Source organism: Tachypleus tridentatus, chromosome 1 (assembly GCF_004210375.1).
Source record: "Tachypleus tridentatus isolate NWPU-2018 chromosome 1, ASM421037v1, whole genome shotgun sequence".
Lineage (NCBI taxonomy): Eukaryota > Metazoa > Arthropoda > Merostomata > Xiphosura > Limulidae > Tachypleus > Tachypleus tridentatus.
Window position 1 is genome coordinate 147,892,222 of NC_134825.1, and position 17,898 is coordinate 147,910,119.

The 17,898-nt window shown below is 32.2% G+C and overlaps 1 protein-coding gene across 6 annotated transcripts in view; it reads left to right on the forward strand.

Annotated features, from left to right (window-relative positions):
* The window catches only part of LOC143226539 (band 7 protein AGAP004871-like), a 191,754-nt gene that overhangs the window by 49,279 nt on the left and 124,577 nt on the right, over window positions 1-17,898 (forward strand). For 5 of the 6 annotated variants that reach the window (XM_076457688.1, XM_076457673.1, XM_076457647.1 and 2 more), the window contains one exon: window positions 1,235-1,351. In XM_076457688.1, the coding sequence (XP_076313803.1) occupies window positions 1,235-1,351 (117 nt within the window). Of the gene's footprint in view, window positions 1-1,234; window positions 1,352-15,401; window positions 16,180-17,898 lie in introns of those variants that run through there. The other variant, XM_076457726.1, reaches the window with a different exon arrangement.

The following is a 17,898-nucleotide window of genomic DNA, read 5'->3' on the forward strand; positions in this document are numbered from 1 at the left end:
ACATCCAACTTTGAGTAAGATAATAAATTAGTCTTTATCGGAACGTCTATACTAGTTTCAGGCTACATCAATCACACGGTCTTTATTATAAAATGAGGCATAAAATGCCAGCAAAAGCGTAAAAGTTTGTAACCAATCGGATTTCCTTTCGAAACCTTTTAAGTATCGAAATTTTAAGTGCGAAAGTAAAGCTGTTCTATGAAATAAGACCAAGTCATTAAACTCTCTCAGCCTTCTTGTCCTTATGCTCCGAAAGGATTATTGAGCTTTTGTAGAAGCAAATGTCAAGACGAAGTTTATTTGTCCTAACAATACTAAATTAAAATTACTAAATAACAATACAAAATTAACAATACTAAATAACAATACTAAATTAACAATACTAAATAACAATACTAAATTAACAATACTAAATAACAATACTAAATTAACAATACTAAATAACAATACTAAATTAACGAGAAAGGTGAAAGGTTAATTTCCTATAACCTTTTTTTCGTTTTTAAATGCTTTGTATTTGGCACATTTAACGGTCCCTTTAAAATAGTAGATATGGGACAACCATTTTAAGAAACGTTGTCTAAAATAAACTTTTGTTTGTTTATTTATGAATTTCGCGGTTATCTACGCTAGCTGTTCCTAATTTAACAGCGTAAGATTAGAAGGAAGGCAGCTACTAATTTAGCAGTGTAAGATTAGAGGAAAGGCAGCTAGTCACCACCAATCACTAAAATCTTTGTTCTTTTACCCGTGGAATTGTTATGATGTGACTGTCCATCTCACTTTCATTGATAAAGAGCAGCTAAAGAGTTGGCGATGGGTGGTGTGAACTAGATATCTTACCTATTGTCCATCAGTTCTAGCTTCAATATAAAAATCATGTATAATAGCGTTTCACCTACACTATTTCGTCTGTTCAATCTTTTGCTTAGTATCTGAGCTCATCAGGGCCGTAAGTAATAGCATATAAAGTTTTATTCAAATACTAACTAATTACAATCATTTATAAAAAATCGTATGGTGTATAAATGCTAAATCAAATCATAAAATCTAAGCAATTTTATTCCAAGTTTAGATGTTAGCTAATTACGTCATATGCATGACAAAATTTGTAATCACTCTTTTAAATAACTGGATGTGTGTTACTTTGTTTTGTGATGGTGTACAACGTTCTCTTTTGTTGTGATATTGTTTTGTCCTACTGATGTATGCTATTCTTGTGTTATTTGTATAGTTGCCTCTTCCTCCAGAGAAAATGGAAATACCAACAATTCTTTGCTTCCCTCAATTCCAGCAACTGTAGGTAGTTCTAAACCAGCTTTCACGGAAGGCGTAATCGTCACTACCAACGGTAAGAAATTTACAAAGTTATTTTTCATACCTTCTACAACATATTAACTTAACATAAAGTTATCAATGCAGCTAAAGTATGAGTGAAAAAGTTTATTTCATAATTTCGCTTAAACCAATACACAAGGGCTATAAACGTCAAGCCACCTCTGTATTTTAACTGATGTATAAAACGAAAAGTACCTAATCCATAACGCCCACAGTTAGTTCACGGGTTGCTCTTGTCCCAGCCACATGTGTAACTTGCCCATCACTCTTGTGGCGCACTCGCAGCCTCAAAGTGATTTACGATTTTGTTTCTCTCAGTCCTCGAAGTTTATATTTACTTTATTTTGGTGCAAGATAATAACGTGTATGCGTGCACTGTAAGAAAATATAACCTTTAACCGGAACATATATCACAGCAGGTGCAACAAAAACACGTGTCTCTGTAGTTTTATTTGGAAAGAAAAGACAATATGTACTGAAGAAATGTCTGTATCGAAATGATGGATGTATGTTTTCTTTTACAAGTGATACTAAGTTCTGGCTTACATTATTATATATATTTCTGCGATTACGTGTTATTGTTTATTTTTTAGAAAAAACTTCAAAAATCATGTTATCCTGGAAGACTGTCTTGTTTATTTTTTGTCTTTTTCTCAGTGTAACTAAGGGAAAGAAATCGAATTACTCCCGTATTGCAAAAAACTGAGTGAATAAAGAAATATCCTATAGATGACGCTCGCTCAGTTCCTTAGGGTTTACCACTTCAACTCGCTATAAAGGTTTGTTTGGATTGTTTTGAATTTCGCGCAAAGCTACTCGAAGGCTACCTGCGCTAACCGTCCCTAACTTAGCAGTGTAAGACTAGAGGGAAGGCAGCTAGTCATCACCACCCACCGCCAATTATTGGGCTACTCTTTTACCAACGAATAGTGGGATTGACCATCACATTATAACACTCTCACGGCTGAAAGGGCGAGCATGTTTGCTGTGATGGGGATTCGAACCCGCGACCCGCGGATTACGATTCGAGTACCTTAACCACCTGGCAATTTCGGGCCAAGGTTCATGTTTTGGAGATATGTGTTCATCACACATTTAAATAAAATGGTCAACAAAAACAAAATTCTGTCCAAGTAAAATATATTGTTATTTGATATTCAGATTTTGCGTGGTTAGTTATTATTGCTATTTTATTATATTGACGAAGAGTATCTTTAAATTACGTTAACAAATTTATTACCATTTACACGTCAAACATTAAACAACGTCGAGAAACCTCAACATGAGAGGTTTAAGGCTTCTGTCTATGAAGAACTATGAAACAAACTTTAACATCATTTCAAGATGCTCTGTGTATCAACCATTACCTGTACAAGTGATAAATAAATGAACAAATGACTAACTGAAGATTTAAAGTAACAGAAGAATCTAACATACACTTTCAAAATCAGTTTCAAGTTATATTTTTATTCGTGTCTTTCTGTATTTCTAACTGATTATTTGCACGTTTCACTGTGTATTTCTTCTCTATTTTTGTACACTTTTGTATCTAAGTAGAAGTAATTTTTATGGACAAAATAAAATAATTAAAAAGTATTGTCCATTAGAAATCTACAAATGTCAGTAGTATATTATGGTAGTATGGACCCGGAAGTAAACAAATATAACTTTCACCCAGTTTCGTCAGTAACTGTAGTATGTGCCCATTGAGTTTAAAAAAAACATGAATATGATAATTATAAGGACCGTACAGCGTAGGGAAGCAATGCCATACTTAATAAGATAGTTTCAACCACACAGTACTCTCTGCAGGTTTTCAGAGACACACACACACGCAGAGAAAAATAATAAACAAAGTTATCATTATTCTATGCTAAACGAAAAAAGTACGAGACTTAAATTACAAGAACATCAGAATGCATAGCAATAAGACTGATAACACATCTGTACAAATATTTATCTACTGACCCTTTAATATTGTTTGAACTTATTTTCGCAGGATGTTATTACCAGGATTAAAAATGAACTAGTCGTATGTGTTCCTTAGAATTTACCAATGTCGAAATTGTTCTCTCTAATAACATGCCTAGTGGCAGATTAATCAATAGGGCTAAAAGTTACATTGTCCAAAACTGCAGCACAAAGTGGATAGTGACTTCATTTATGGATTTCAAATGCATAGTGTATTTTTAAATGAAGAAATATTTTGTGTTTTCTTGTAAAATATTTTTATTATATTTGATTACTTACTTACTAGAACACTTGGATATACCATTGGTATTCTGTGAAATCAGTTTATCTGTGTTTTTCAAATGAAGATTTGTCTAGACAAGATATTTAATCTAAAAAATAATTTTGTTTAAACAACTGAGACTTAAAGGTTCTGAAGAAATGTTTCTCACATCTAATGCTTACAATAAATATCAACATTAATCCTTGTTGAAAGCTTCCAATGAATGGTTAGTTACACATCTGAACAGTTGACCTGAAATCATAATTCTTGTTGTGTTGTGAATACATATTTCAGTATGTGTCAACAGGCTTAGTTAGAGTTTGTGATTTTACTTTCGTACGTTATTGATAGCACATCTGTATACAAAACTTGTAGTCGTCAACATTATCCATAAAGTTCAAAATCAGCAAGAAACAAATTATAGACAAAGATTTATAAAAGATAAAGACATAATTTTTTGTAATAGTAGTGATTAAAACATAGTTATTGACATATATTTTTACAATTACATTATTGTGTACTATTTAAAAGCTTATTTCAGCATCATTTTTCAGGGCGAATAGATGTTATACGATACATTAAATACATAAATAATGGTACTTCAAGAACAGTTGTAGTATAACCACTTTATAAACATTTGGCCACTAGTTTTCAAATAACGTATGGTCGGTTCTTCAGATGAAATACTTCTATCACGGTCTGCCGAAGGCATCACAATGTATGTATTTGTTTTTTCTTGAAGGAAATTAATTGTCACATAGAAAGAATAATGATTCCAGTGAAGCAGCTAAAAAAAATTTTATTTGTCATACTCGCTGTTACACATTTTTATAGAAAACGTCATTTCTTGAGTGGTTGTAACTTGTCTTAAACTGTGTAAGTTTAAAGTCTCATAACTTATGATGTAATGAGATTTTCAAGGACCCTTTGAGGTAATGTAACAGTGTTTATACATTTTGTTTTCTTGTAAAGTAGAAAAATTTTCCTCTCTCTCTCAATTGTTAGTTTTAGTTTAGTTTTGTAAGGCATGCCTTTTTTAACAACATAGAGATGTTCGAGGTTACTTTTCCAAATAAAAGTTCAAATGCTTAGGCACTTAGATCACAACTTGGTAAACGTGTAACATTGTAATTCAAAAAGTAAGATGTTTTTCCAAATGTGTTTCTGAAGAGATGAAAATGTTCAAAATGTTTGTAAAATCAGGTGAAAGCTTAAACTTATTAGATAAAGACAAAATTGCCGAAACACTGTGGTTAGAGGCTTGCACAATAAATGCTAAAGAGATTACTGCAAATATTAAAAGTAAATCTAGTACATGGAAATAAATTGGCATATTAGTTCTAACGTCAATGATTTTGAAATAATTTTAGCACATTTTACTAAAACTCATATTTCTTCATGAATTACCAATTACAATGAAAGTGGTAGCTGTTAAAACCACCTATGAAGTGCCATGTTACATATAACCATATATGTGTTACAAAGAACGCTGGTATTTTTCTGTTTGCAATGAGCCAATTCGTTTACCCGATAACAAATGGATTAAGTTAGAACCAGTTAGCACCTGTAGTAGTACTTTTAATAAACCTTGCCATTAGGAATGTGGCCATGACAAAACAAGTATTCCAGAGTGGAAAGTTCGAGTATTCCACGGTATTTCATGCAACAAGGCACGAGCTTACGAAAATATGTGAAAAAAACAACAACAAAAGAGCAAAAACAGAATTCTATGAAAATTAATTTAATCTTGGTAATTCAGATTACAAACCCAAACAACGGTTGTTTTTTTTAAAAAAAACATGCCTATTATTACACACTATAAGAGTTTTCCACTACCTTGACCAATGGGGTCATGCCTCTACAAGTAATTGTTTGTTTGTTTGTTTTGAATTTCGCGCAAAGCTACTCGAGGGCTATCTGCGCTAGCCGTCCCTAATATAGCAGTGTAAGACTAGAGAGAAGGCAGCTAGTCATCACCACCCACCGCCAAACAAGTTTTAAACAACATCTCTTTCAAGGATGTAAAAAAACAATCTTTCTTACGTATCTCCAGTTCTGTCGGCTTCTTTTGCCATGCGACTTAAATTAGCTTTTAAAGTTGTAGGATTAACTTTTATTAAATATTTTGTTATCGCTTTATCATTGATGGCAGATGTTTTTTTCCAGAACATTGAAACTCAATTCGTTTATTTAAAAAAAAAATGCTTTGCAAAATGATAACCTTCCGTTCTTTTAACTGCATTGCACATGCGAAGAAAAATATAACTGTGCAAACTGTTCAAATATCTTCGTGCTCATTTTTTCCACAGTAATTATTTACATTTAGATACAGGAAAAGAATAAAAAATAAATGCCTTGAAATCATTGAAAAAGAGCGTTATATTTTAACAAAGTATCAACCGCGATTCTATAAAAATACATTGTCCAGTTTTGTAACTATTATTAATGAATGTGAACGAATTTTAAATTTTGTATTATATTTTTAAATAAGCATGGCCAAGCGTGTTAAGGCACTCGACTCGTAATCCGAGGGTCGCGGGTTGGAATCCCGGTCGCACCAAACATGCTCGCCCTTTCAGCCGAGGGGGCGTTATAATGTAACGGTCAATTCCACTATTCGTTGGTAAAAGAGTAGCCCAAGAGTTGGCGGTGGGTGGTGATGACTAGCTGCCTTCCATTTAGTCTTACACTGCTAAATTATGGACGGCTAGCACTTTTGTATCATCTTTAGCTTCATATAATAAAAGTGAGCTTTTAACCAATATAACATGGAAGCAATTTAAATAATAGTTTAAAATTTTGAAGTTTCACCCACGCATTAAAACTAGATAAAACAAAAAAGTTTTAGTTTAAGCAAAACTTAGTTTCACAAAATGTAACCATTCTTCAAACGAATGCTGAAAGCAATTCTATCTATAAAACAGAACATAGCCCAGTTGCTTTGCGCCACAAAACGTCAAACCAACCAACCAAATTAAAAACACAATACCCGTAATGCTGTATATTGTATTGATTTACACAAAATTTTATAAAAATGTGTGTTAACATTGTTATATAGAGCTCTGTATTACATGACGTATGGCACATTTCTCTGTATTTTTAGTAGAAACTCTAACACTTTGAAGGTTTAGGTAGCAGATACTAATTAATAAAGTATCTATCTTCTTGAACAATGTAAAAATTATTAGGTATTTGTAGCAGAATTACGTTACTGAATATCTAATACTATAAAATCTGAAATTTCATAATACAACTATGTTATTAATTCAGTTGTCCGTCCTACCAAATATGCTCACCATTTCATCCGTAGGGACGTTATAATGTGACGGTCAATTTCACTATTCGTTGGTAAGAGAGTAGTGATGACTAGCTGCCTTCCCTCTAGTATTACACTGCCAAATTAGGAACAGTTAGCACAGATAGCCCTCGTGTCGCTTTGCGTGAAATTCAAAACAAACCAAACCAAACTTTAGTTGTAATTAATCAGTTTGTGAATTTGGTCTATTATAATAATATTTAGTTTTGCCTCTCCTAGAAATGTGCGCCTACTTTACTATCTAAATGCACGTACGCGTTAACAGATGTCAACAAAAATGGTTGTAAATATACTTTACTAAACAATGTGCACGACAGTATATTCAATTTATCAAGTTGTTTATTTATTGATAGTATTAAGTAAGATAAAGTTTAGCGCTTATTAAAATGAAGCAGAAAACGTACGCAAGGTACAGTGTTAACTTCTATTTTTATCGAATTTGTGTCTAGTTGTTAAAGGCATTACTAATGTTAGGCCTAAAACTAGTCGACCAAGTTTGGTATATTTTGTAATTCGCGCAATGCTTCAAGAGGGCTATCTGCGCTAGCTGTCCCTAATTAGCAGTGTAAGACTAGAGGGAAGGCAGCTAGTTATCACCACCCACCGCCAACTCTTGGGCTACTCTTTTACCAATGAATAGTGGAATTGACTGTCACATCATAACAACCCCACAGTTGAAAAGTCAAACATGTTTGGCGTGACGGGATTCAAACCCGCAACCCTCGGATTATGAGTCGAGAGCCTTAACCACCTGGCCATGCCAGGGCAAGCCGACTAGGCGATTTTGGTATCTTAGTTAAGAATTCCTTTGTGTTATTCTAGAAATACTATACCTAAAGAAGTACTGTTACGATTAAAATACTAATTTTACTACTATTCCTTTAAGTAATTTATACTTTTTAGAAAATAATCAAAATAAGCGATAAAATGATGGAAATGAAAAATTACTCAATGACATAATTAAAATTATTTTTTCGAATTTTAAAATTTTAGTTACTAACATAGTTATAAATATTATAAACCTACACACTTTTGGCATTCAAAATTGTTAGTGGTGAAAAGTTATGTTTATTATCACCCGAAAACCAAAAAAATGTAATTAAAATTGGCTTAGTTTTAAAACATATTTTATAGGCAATAAATGAAAATTAAAATAATTTTATCATCAAGTCTTAGAAAAGTGGTTAATTTTCAAAATCAGTTTTGATTAAAGATAATAAACAGAAAACATTCTGAAGTGCACGAAATTGGTTTTATTTGTCTAAAATTTAGTGCAGAACTAATGGAATGTTCTGTGTAAATTTACTTTGGTTTGTTGAATGGTTTTTGTATTTGTTTCGTTTTATAATTGATTTTAGACGAGTCTCTGATTTATTATGTTACGCACGTTGCGTATTACTATGTCAAATAACAGGAAATTCTAAGCTTAATTTAGAAGTTAATTAAATGTTAATATATATTAAATTTTGCCAACAAGATTAATACACATAATTTTCTTCCTTTGCAGAAATATATTTTATTACACAAATAAAAATACAATTGATATTAACTGGTATTACAAATAGTTATTACGAATATTGATTTATATACAAGAGTTTTACAAAATTACAAATTATACTCAGTCTTCGATCTATTCTAGAACTGAATAGTTTATCGATGATCCAGGTAAACGACAAGCAAATTAATTCCGAATTGATGTTGTTGCGTCTAGCCTAAGTTAACGCTGCCTTTCTTGGCTGGATTCACGACGATTACAAGCTTACTTTTTACCAAAGAAGATATTTAATGTCTTCATAGAAATAATAACGTCCGAAGTAATTCACTGAATTTGAACGGTTTGTAATGTTAGAAGTCTATAAGCGTTCCTGGTAAAATATCTGTAGTTTTCAATTACAAGGCGTTAATCACAATTATAGCTTCCGAGGCCTATAGCTTACTGACTGCACAGACTAATAATAATAATTGTCTCTTGCGAGACGGTTTTATATACCAATCACACAAGATTTTCGAACTTTAAACAGTGTTCTAAAACACGCTAACGTTTTCGTAAAACAAATATTGTTGATACACATCCAACAATATGCGTTACGTGCATCAAACTGAACACACGGTTAAGTATTAAAAGAAACCCATAATGGTAAATTCGTTACATACTTGAATATAGTGCTTTCGTAAAATTTGAGATATTTCATCTATCATTATAAGTTATTCAGCTGTTTACATTTTAGCACCATCCAGTAATACAACAAAAGTATTATCATATGATGAAAGCTTATTTGCTTGTTTGTTTTGTTGTTCTTTTTGCGCCTGTAGAGGTATATCCTGTAGCAATCAATGATTTTGACTAGATAGAGGAAAAGCAGCTAGTCGACGTCATCTACTGCCAACTCTTGGGCTGATCATTTACCAAACAATCGTGAGATTGGCTATGACATTTTTACACCTCCACAGCTAAAAGAGCGAGGATATTCGGGGATGATTTCTGTCTCTTGGCCCGCAAATTATGAATCAAGTACCATAACCAATAATTCATACCAAGATCGTTATATAGGGAATCAGAAAAAAGGTAAAACGGTTAACGAACACTGTGTTTTTAACAACTTATCAAACATTGTTATTTATGTAAAAGCATTTTCGAAATGTGAATAATAATGTAATATCTAAGTTATTATTAGTCATATTACGAGATTTTTAATGAGAAGATACGTAATCAACATATCAGCGACGTTAAGCTTAGACATACCTTGAATAACGTCAGCCGTGTTGTTAGTTCGCTCGAGAATAACACTTAAGTGTACAGATGTAGCTATCACAAAACATTGTATTTCATAGAAAATAAATTGCATAATTGTTTGGAAACTAATCAACAATTATTTTGCGTGTGTTTCATAAATAACAAATACTTACCCACGCAGTAGCCCCACTGTGGGACACTTTCTAATTTAAAAGAAAAGCTCATGTTAAGGGCATTAAAAAGCATAACCACTGTGATTTCTCCCATTCTGTGAGTCCACAGGAATTGTATTGTTGGCTTTTTGGTTAATCCGACCCTAATAGTCACGTTTGGGAGGAAGGGTCAGTCTCTTTAAAGAATAATGTCCTAGATTAGGTGCTGCTTTTAACACTACTTGTTCCATCGTCGACTGTGCTAAGTATAATTGATGACCATGATTACCTAGTATTACCCCATACCAAATTTTCTGTTTTAAGAAGCGCTTTAGGAGTGCTGCGTGACCAGCCTTAGACCACATATTTTACAGACCCCTGTACTGTGTGTGGACGTCAAAAACGATGTTCAATTAATCTAAATGATGCACTGGAGTTCGTGGGTGCTTAGCCAGATAAATCATTTCATATGTAATTTGTACAAAAAGGCAGCACAAACAACGATTTTATTCTTTAAGGAAACGCTATAAAAGTTAGCCATAAATACTTGGCATTCGTGAATTTCAATTCGCGTTATTGGGGTCAATAATTCTAATTTTAAAAGCTTTTGTTTCATTTTTGGTGTCTTTTGTGAACTTAATACATACGAGCCATCTTCGAGAGCTATAATTTCCAAAGTAAAACTTTCTTGACATTCTCTGTACCACATTACAAAGTTCTTATCACTTCATGATGTGTAGCAAGATTCCTTTTTATCTTTTTGCTGTATAAACCTAACAGGCCGTGTCCAACAAATTTCCGTTTGTAACCTGCAAGATATTTGTCGAACAATTTCCTGTGGCGTTTCATGCTCTCACCAATGTGAAACGGCTTGAGCACTCATTGTTCACGATTCTGCACTAGAGCAATAAGATATTTGTGAATTACCTTGTGAACAATTGACCGTGGTATGTTCAGTTTGTTACAACTCTTACATATTACGATTTATATAAGTAAAAACGGTTATTTTGGGTTACGAAAATATTTTACGATGAGGAGCGAACAACATTTCGACCTTCTTCAGTCATAGTCAGGTTCACAAAGAAAGAAAGAGGTAACTGACCGGAAGCTGACCACATGTTTGAAAGGGATTGTGTAACTGAGTGTCGGAATGTAGAGGGCGGTGTTAGATGTTTGAATATATAATTTTATACTATTTATTTTATTATTTTTAATATAGGTATAAAGGTGTTACTTTGTATTGGTTTATTTTGGGTTTAAGTTGTTGTATAAGTAAGGCTTCTTTAATTTTGCGTTTGTTTATGTTTGTTTCTTTATTTCGTATTTAGGTGTTTTCTATGGTTATGTTGTGTTTATTTGACTAGCAGTGTTCGAAAACGTGTGAAGGTGACTTTTTATGTTCTTTGAATCTGGTTTCCATTTTCTACTTGTTTCTCCAATATAGAAGTCGTGGCAGTTATCACATTGTATTTCATAAATAATGTTGATGTGGTGTTTGTCAGTGTAGTTTTTACATAGTATAGACCTCAGTTTTGTGCCTGGTTTTTGAACAAATTTGGTATTAGCTGGAATGTCATATTTTTTACTAGTTTTTGCCAAATGTTGGTTATTTTTCTTCTGATGTCGAGAATATATGGTATGCAGCAGTATACGGTTTTGTGAGATATATTACGATTTATCTCGGACGAGCCTACAGTTTATTATGCTACATATTACAATTTGAAATAGCCTGAAACTAAGTTAAATGATAATTTATATTATGAAGTTAATTCAATGTTGATAAATATAAAATTTATTATTTTTGAGATCAAGATTCATACACACCGTTTTCTTTCTTAAAACAAATATATTTCAATATGCAAACAATAATACAACTTATAATAATGATTTATGTAGAAAAGTTTGACAAACATTAAAACAGTATTGAGTCTTATATCTGATCTGAAACTTCCTTGAGATCCTATCGATGGTTCACGATGAGATAGTGAACTTTAGTGAATAGGCGGGAATTTCGCAATATAGATTTGACACTATAAGTAAGTACATGCAATTGTAAATATATCTATTTGACTGAAAGAAACATGGATATCAAAAATATATACAATACTAAGTTCGCCACACAACTACCTCAGTTTCGGAGTGGGTGTAGGCTTACCTACAAGACCAAGCTGAAAATCATGGAAATAGCACAAATGTTGAATACATTAATTTAAAACAATTTTTTGGAGACTTACTATGTTGTTACAGTTCATGGTCAACGCATCTGATCATACTTTATCACATGGCCTAACTTATATCTTTACAATAACACTGAAGCGTTGTTTCCATTTTAGAGGCTTCATCTTAAAGCTAATGTATCAAAACACATCAATGCAACTTGAATGGTTTCCATAAGCCATCTAGTGTACTAGGACAATAGTTCAAACGCATAGCAATCTATAAAATCTGTGTTTGACAACTTGACCGGTATGACATTTCATGTAGCATGAATACTAGTTTCAACTTCTTGAGGTGTGTGATATGTTGTGGAAGCAGCTTTTATACACATAACTTGTATCACTTTTCTATACGCATAACTTTTTTTATCATACTGTATACTGTTGTACAACTTTTACCATCGGCTTTTGTGTTCATGGATTCTCAACTGTTACAAGATGCCACACTTTGCTTACCATTGCTAAGGCACATTAGACTGCTGGTTTCCTTTTGGATGGTCCCGTTGCTACAATGATTATTTATATTTCTTTGTTTTCCAAACCTGTTAAATTCAAGGAATATCCCTGTCTTGAAAGTGTTAAACCTAAGATCTTTGTGATCTGATTGCGTGAGTATCTTGCATTGGAGGAACTGTTACGTACCCATCTCAATAGCGATCAATTTACGGTGACATCATACTATCGACGTAAATTCAAAAAATGCATAACGTAGTTCTGATCGATTCTCTTCTACCGACTGTGTTTGTGACTTGTTTAGCTTATTGAAGCTATTTTAATACAATTTACCGAACTCTCCGTACGGATTATTTTACTTGTGGTAGGATGCCGTTTACGTTATTTTACATTCTCAAGATATCTTTCTTTGTTGGCGCTATTCATAGTTGTCTTTGAAAATGGCGTGGTACAGACTTTGCATCTCTTTGCTATTTGGTTCTATGATACTATTTTCCAGGAAATGGCTATTGCATATATTTTTCCTGTCATAAGGCTACTAGTGGTGGCATTACACTTCTTAATGTTCGCGAGATGTTCGTGAATCCGATACATAGGCGCAAAATATGTCACATATAACGACACACCACAGCATAAAAATATGAAAACCGTTCTTATGAATTGTAAGTAACCGTCAGTATTTGGTAAAGTTTATTGATAAACACGCTGCTTATACTGTGCCCACGACAAGTATCGAAATCATATTTTAAATGTCCCATGTCTAGAAACTTGCCGTTGAGCTACTAGGAAAAATAACATTTTTGAAGGGAGTATTGCATAAGAAATAATGCTTTATTTGATATATTTCATTTTAATGAATATAAAAGGCTCATCAGTATATTTAATAAGTTTCCATTCCATCACTCCCCACATAATTTACATCAGTGTAAATTTTTTCTCCCATATTCACTATATTTGAGCTGGTGTTTAGGTAGAGAAAGGTGTAATATTCTTTTGTAGCTTATTAAAGGTTTTGAATATTTGGAGTGAAGTTTTATATAACTTACGTTTGACATCATTACATATAAGTATTCTTCAGTTAAATAATATTTATTCTACAGAAAGAAAATGTAATGTCTATAAAATTATTTACTGAAAATGATATCAGTAAATGAATCTTTAAAAATTGTAATGATTGAAATTGAAAAATATCATATGTTATGCTCAGTTCACTCTCTTCGTTGTTCAAATAGAAGAATTCAAAAGTTAGCGGTTGATGCTACTGGCAGGTATCCTATTCTGCTTTCAGGTTATTACTAAAAATTAGATACGGCATCATAGAGCCTGAATAGCTTTTTCATAAAACGAACAAACCATACAACACCCACATATCCCTTCCTATTCAAACGCATGCTCAAATAAGTTAAACAGAATTTGACTATTTTAACTCTTTATAATTATGTGAAGGGTTCAAGCCCATTCTTTCGACATAAAGTATGTTATATCTAATGGTTAGGGCTTTCGATTTACAAGCTACGGATCGTAGTGATCGAATTCGTCAAACATGCTCGCTCTTTTAGCCATGGAGGCGTTATAATGTAACAGTCGATCTCGCTATTTGTTGTTAAAAGAGTAACCCAAGAACTGATGGTAAGTGATGTAAACTACCTGTATTACTTCAAAATTAATGATGATTAGTGAAGATAGTTCTGGAGTAGGTTTTTGTGAATTGTAACAAACAAAATTGACAAAAGGTACAATTTAAAATTATCTATACAGATATATCATACTTGGTAATTTACAGCATGCAGTTTTATTTGAAGCACTATTTATATCAGCCGAATTTCACATTTTTTAATAGTCCCATACGATAATTCAACCACAACTTGTTTTACACCGCTGTAGACAAGGTCTTGGGCTCAATATCCGTATTGAACCAGAAAAATTAATAGAAAACGATTTAATGTAGTTCTAAACGTTATACTATTTTTGTATCTTAACTATCAGAAACTAATTTGCATTTCCGGGTACCTGTAGTTGCTTAGAAACGCTATGGTAGCACTACCTTTCTGTGTATATACATACACAGACTCACAAGGCGTACAAAACTTCCTTTTAAAGAGTTAATATAGTTTTCTTTAATCAATATAAATATTGTAGTTAATTTAATTCCATCTCTGTATCTTCTTGTGCAAACTTTTCTTTAAGCCTAAAAATAAAGAAAAAGAAACTTTATATTTACTGTTCACTTTTCTGTCGAGTCTCCCTGTGAGTTATTATGGGAATCATTTCCGCGTCCTTCGTCGTTTAACGGCAGATTTCCCACATACACACTAATATAGGACAGGGAAGGAAACATAAGTGTTTTATTAATATAATCACATCCATGTATATATCTAAAGAATAGTTGTCACTTTTCCGTCTATCTTAGTAGATTTAGCAGATAGTCCGATGTGGTTTTGCTATAAGTAAACATAAACATAATAAACCGTCTATCTCAAGAATACAAGAAGCTAAAGCATGTGTGTGGGAAGCAGCGAAGAACAATAATATACGTTATTTAAACAAAACATACATTTGAATTTATAGAAAAAACTAATTGAGAGTTACTATAGAACGATAAAGATTATCATTGTAAACTTGTGAAAATTTTACTCTATATTCGAGTTTTTGTAATGATTTCGGTTTAGTGTTATTTCTTATCTAGAATACACCTTATAATGTTTTATTAACTTCCTTTTTCTGAGTTTAGTACCAAAGCTGGTAACGGTATGTTAATGTCTCCAGTCCTACTCTGAGCCCTTAAAGATTTAACTTTTACTCCTCATAAGATACTTCACTTTAGTAAGAGGAACAAAATGCGCATGTTTCGACATTCAAACAACCAATGTGAGTACACTGTTGTATGACGTCACCATTAAGAATTAAGGTTTGCACCACTGAAGTCGAGGCTTCTGTTTGGATATTCGTGCAAAGCTACACAAGGGCTAAACTGCGCTAGCTGTCCGTAATTTTAAAGTTATAGACTATAGAGATGAGGTTATTAATCTTTATAACCTACGGTTAGCTTTTGGTCTTCTTCAATAGAATATTTGGATTTATCTGTCGCTGTTAGAACGCCTCCTTGTTACGGATCCTGTTTTTTTCTATTTAGTGTCAACGGGACGCGAACCATAGTCTTCGGATCTACAGTCCAGCACTCAAAACAATAAGTCACATCTGGTCCTGGAGACTTTGAACAATTCATGAGAATACCAGCAGAGTTTGCAATAACTGTGTATTTAAGTAAAACGTCTCGTGGGATTAATTTTGGTTTTAGAGAAATAATTATGAATTTGGTTCTAATAACTCGTTGAAAAGGACTTCCGTTTTATATGTTGGTACAATCGAATGTCGCATGAACTGTTAGACATATTTATATCGTGTACTAGGCGGTAATTGTTGTCGGATTTTGCATGTCATAATAGTTAAGCGAGAAAGGAATAGAAATGAGACCATCTTTTAGATAGATCGTTATTTCAGAGGGAAAGTCATTTTCCTGTTTCGTGTCAGCTTCGGCATGGCGTGCGTTATTAGCGCGAGGTAGGAAATGAAGGTCGCAGTTCAATAGTGACTTGGAGGAGCACGAACGTCGTGACATTTTAGCTTCGTATTCTCGTACGTTTACAAACCGAAATTTTATGATATATCAAGTATACAACATTTGTCTCCGTTTTTCCACAATGCAGAAATTGTAATTAGGAAGAAAATCAAAAGAGGTAAAGTAGAACGTGTCTTGTTAAGTTTTTTATTATTGCTGTTGGTTTATCGTGAAGTACAAGTTTACACCATGGACTATCTGCTCTGTGCCCATCATGAGCATCAAAACTCGATTTCAGCGTTATATGCCCACAGACTCAGCCACTGTGGAGGCTTTACTATTAGTAATAGTTAGAAAATAATTGAATGATTTATATGTAGTATATGAAATGTATGATCCCATTGTATTTTCATAAGTTTCTGTATTATTACTACTATTAACTTGTTTTATAGATTTTTGTATCTTAGTTGTATTTAATGTAACTGAAATTACTTTCTTGAGGTTGTTTTTAAGATAATGTAATTATAATATAAATGATCCAACTAAACAAAATTTCTTTTACTAGGTTTTGCTGTTACATAATTTCTTGACAAAAGAAACGCCGTAATTATATAAAAAAACAACAACAGTGGTTCATTCTAAAAGTTGATAAAAACCGTGTTTCAATATTAGTGGTGCTCACAGCACAGATAGTTCATACTGTAGCTCTGTGCGTAAAAACAAACACGTGTTATTTTATTAAAGGTTACAACTTTTACAGTACAGAAAATTTCTTATTACAACAGGTATAATGTTTCGATCGCTTGTGCGTTCGTTTTAACGGTTGAGGTGGTTTTAGTATTTGAATAATACTTAATAAGTAAGTAAACTCAAGGTTTTAGTATTTGAATAATACTTAATAAGTAAGTAAACTCAAGGTTTTAGTATTTGAATAATACTTAATAAGTAAGTAAACTCAAGGTTTTAGTATTTGAATAATACTTAATAAGTAAGTAAACTCAAGGTTTTAGTATTTGAATAATACTTAATAAGTAAGTAAACTCAAGGTTTTAGTATTTGAATAATACTTAATCAGTAAGTAAACTCAAGGTTTTAGTATTTGAATAATACTTAATCAGTAAGTAAACTCAAGGTTTTAGTATTTGAATAATACTTAATCAGTAAGTAAACTCAAGGTTTTAGTATTTGAATAATACTTAATCAGTAAGTAAACTCAAGGTTTTAGTATTTGAACAATACTTAATCAGTAAGTAAACTCAAGGTTTTAGTATTTGAACAATACTTAATCAGTAAGTAAACTCAAGGTTTTAGTATTTGAACAATACTTAATCAGTAAGTAAACTCAAGGTTTTAGTATTTGAATAATACTTAATCAGTAAGTAAACTCAAGGTTTTAGTATTTGAATAATACTTAATAAGTAAGTAAACTCAAGGTTTTAGTATTTGAATAATACTTAATAAGTAAGTAAACTCAAGGTTTTAGTATTTAAGTAAACTCAAGGTTTTAGTATTTGAATAATACTTAATCAGTAAGTAAACTCAAGGTTTTAGTATTTGAATAATACTTAATCAGTAAGTAAACTCAAGGTTTTAGTATTTGAATAATACTTAATCAGTAAGTAAACTCAAGGTTTTAGTATTTGAATAATACTTAATCAGTAAGTAAACTCAAGGTTTTAGTATTTGAACAATACTTAATCAGTAAGTAAACTCAAGGTTTTAGTATTTGAACAATACTTAATCAGTAAGTAAACTCAAGGTTTTAGTATTTGAACAATACTTAATCAGTAAGTAAACTCAAGGTTTTAGTATTCAGTAAGTAAACAATACTTAATCAGTAAGTAAACTCAAGGTTTTAGTATTTGAATAATACTTAATCAGTAAGTAAACTCAAGGT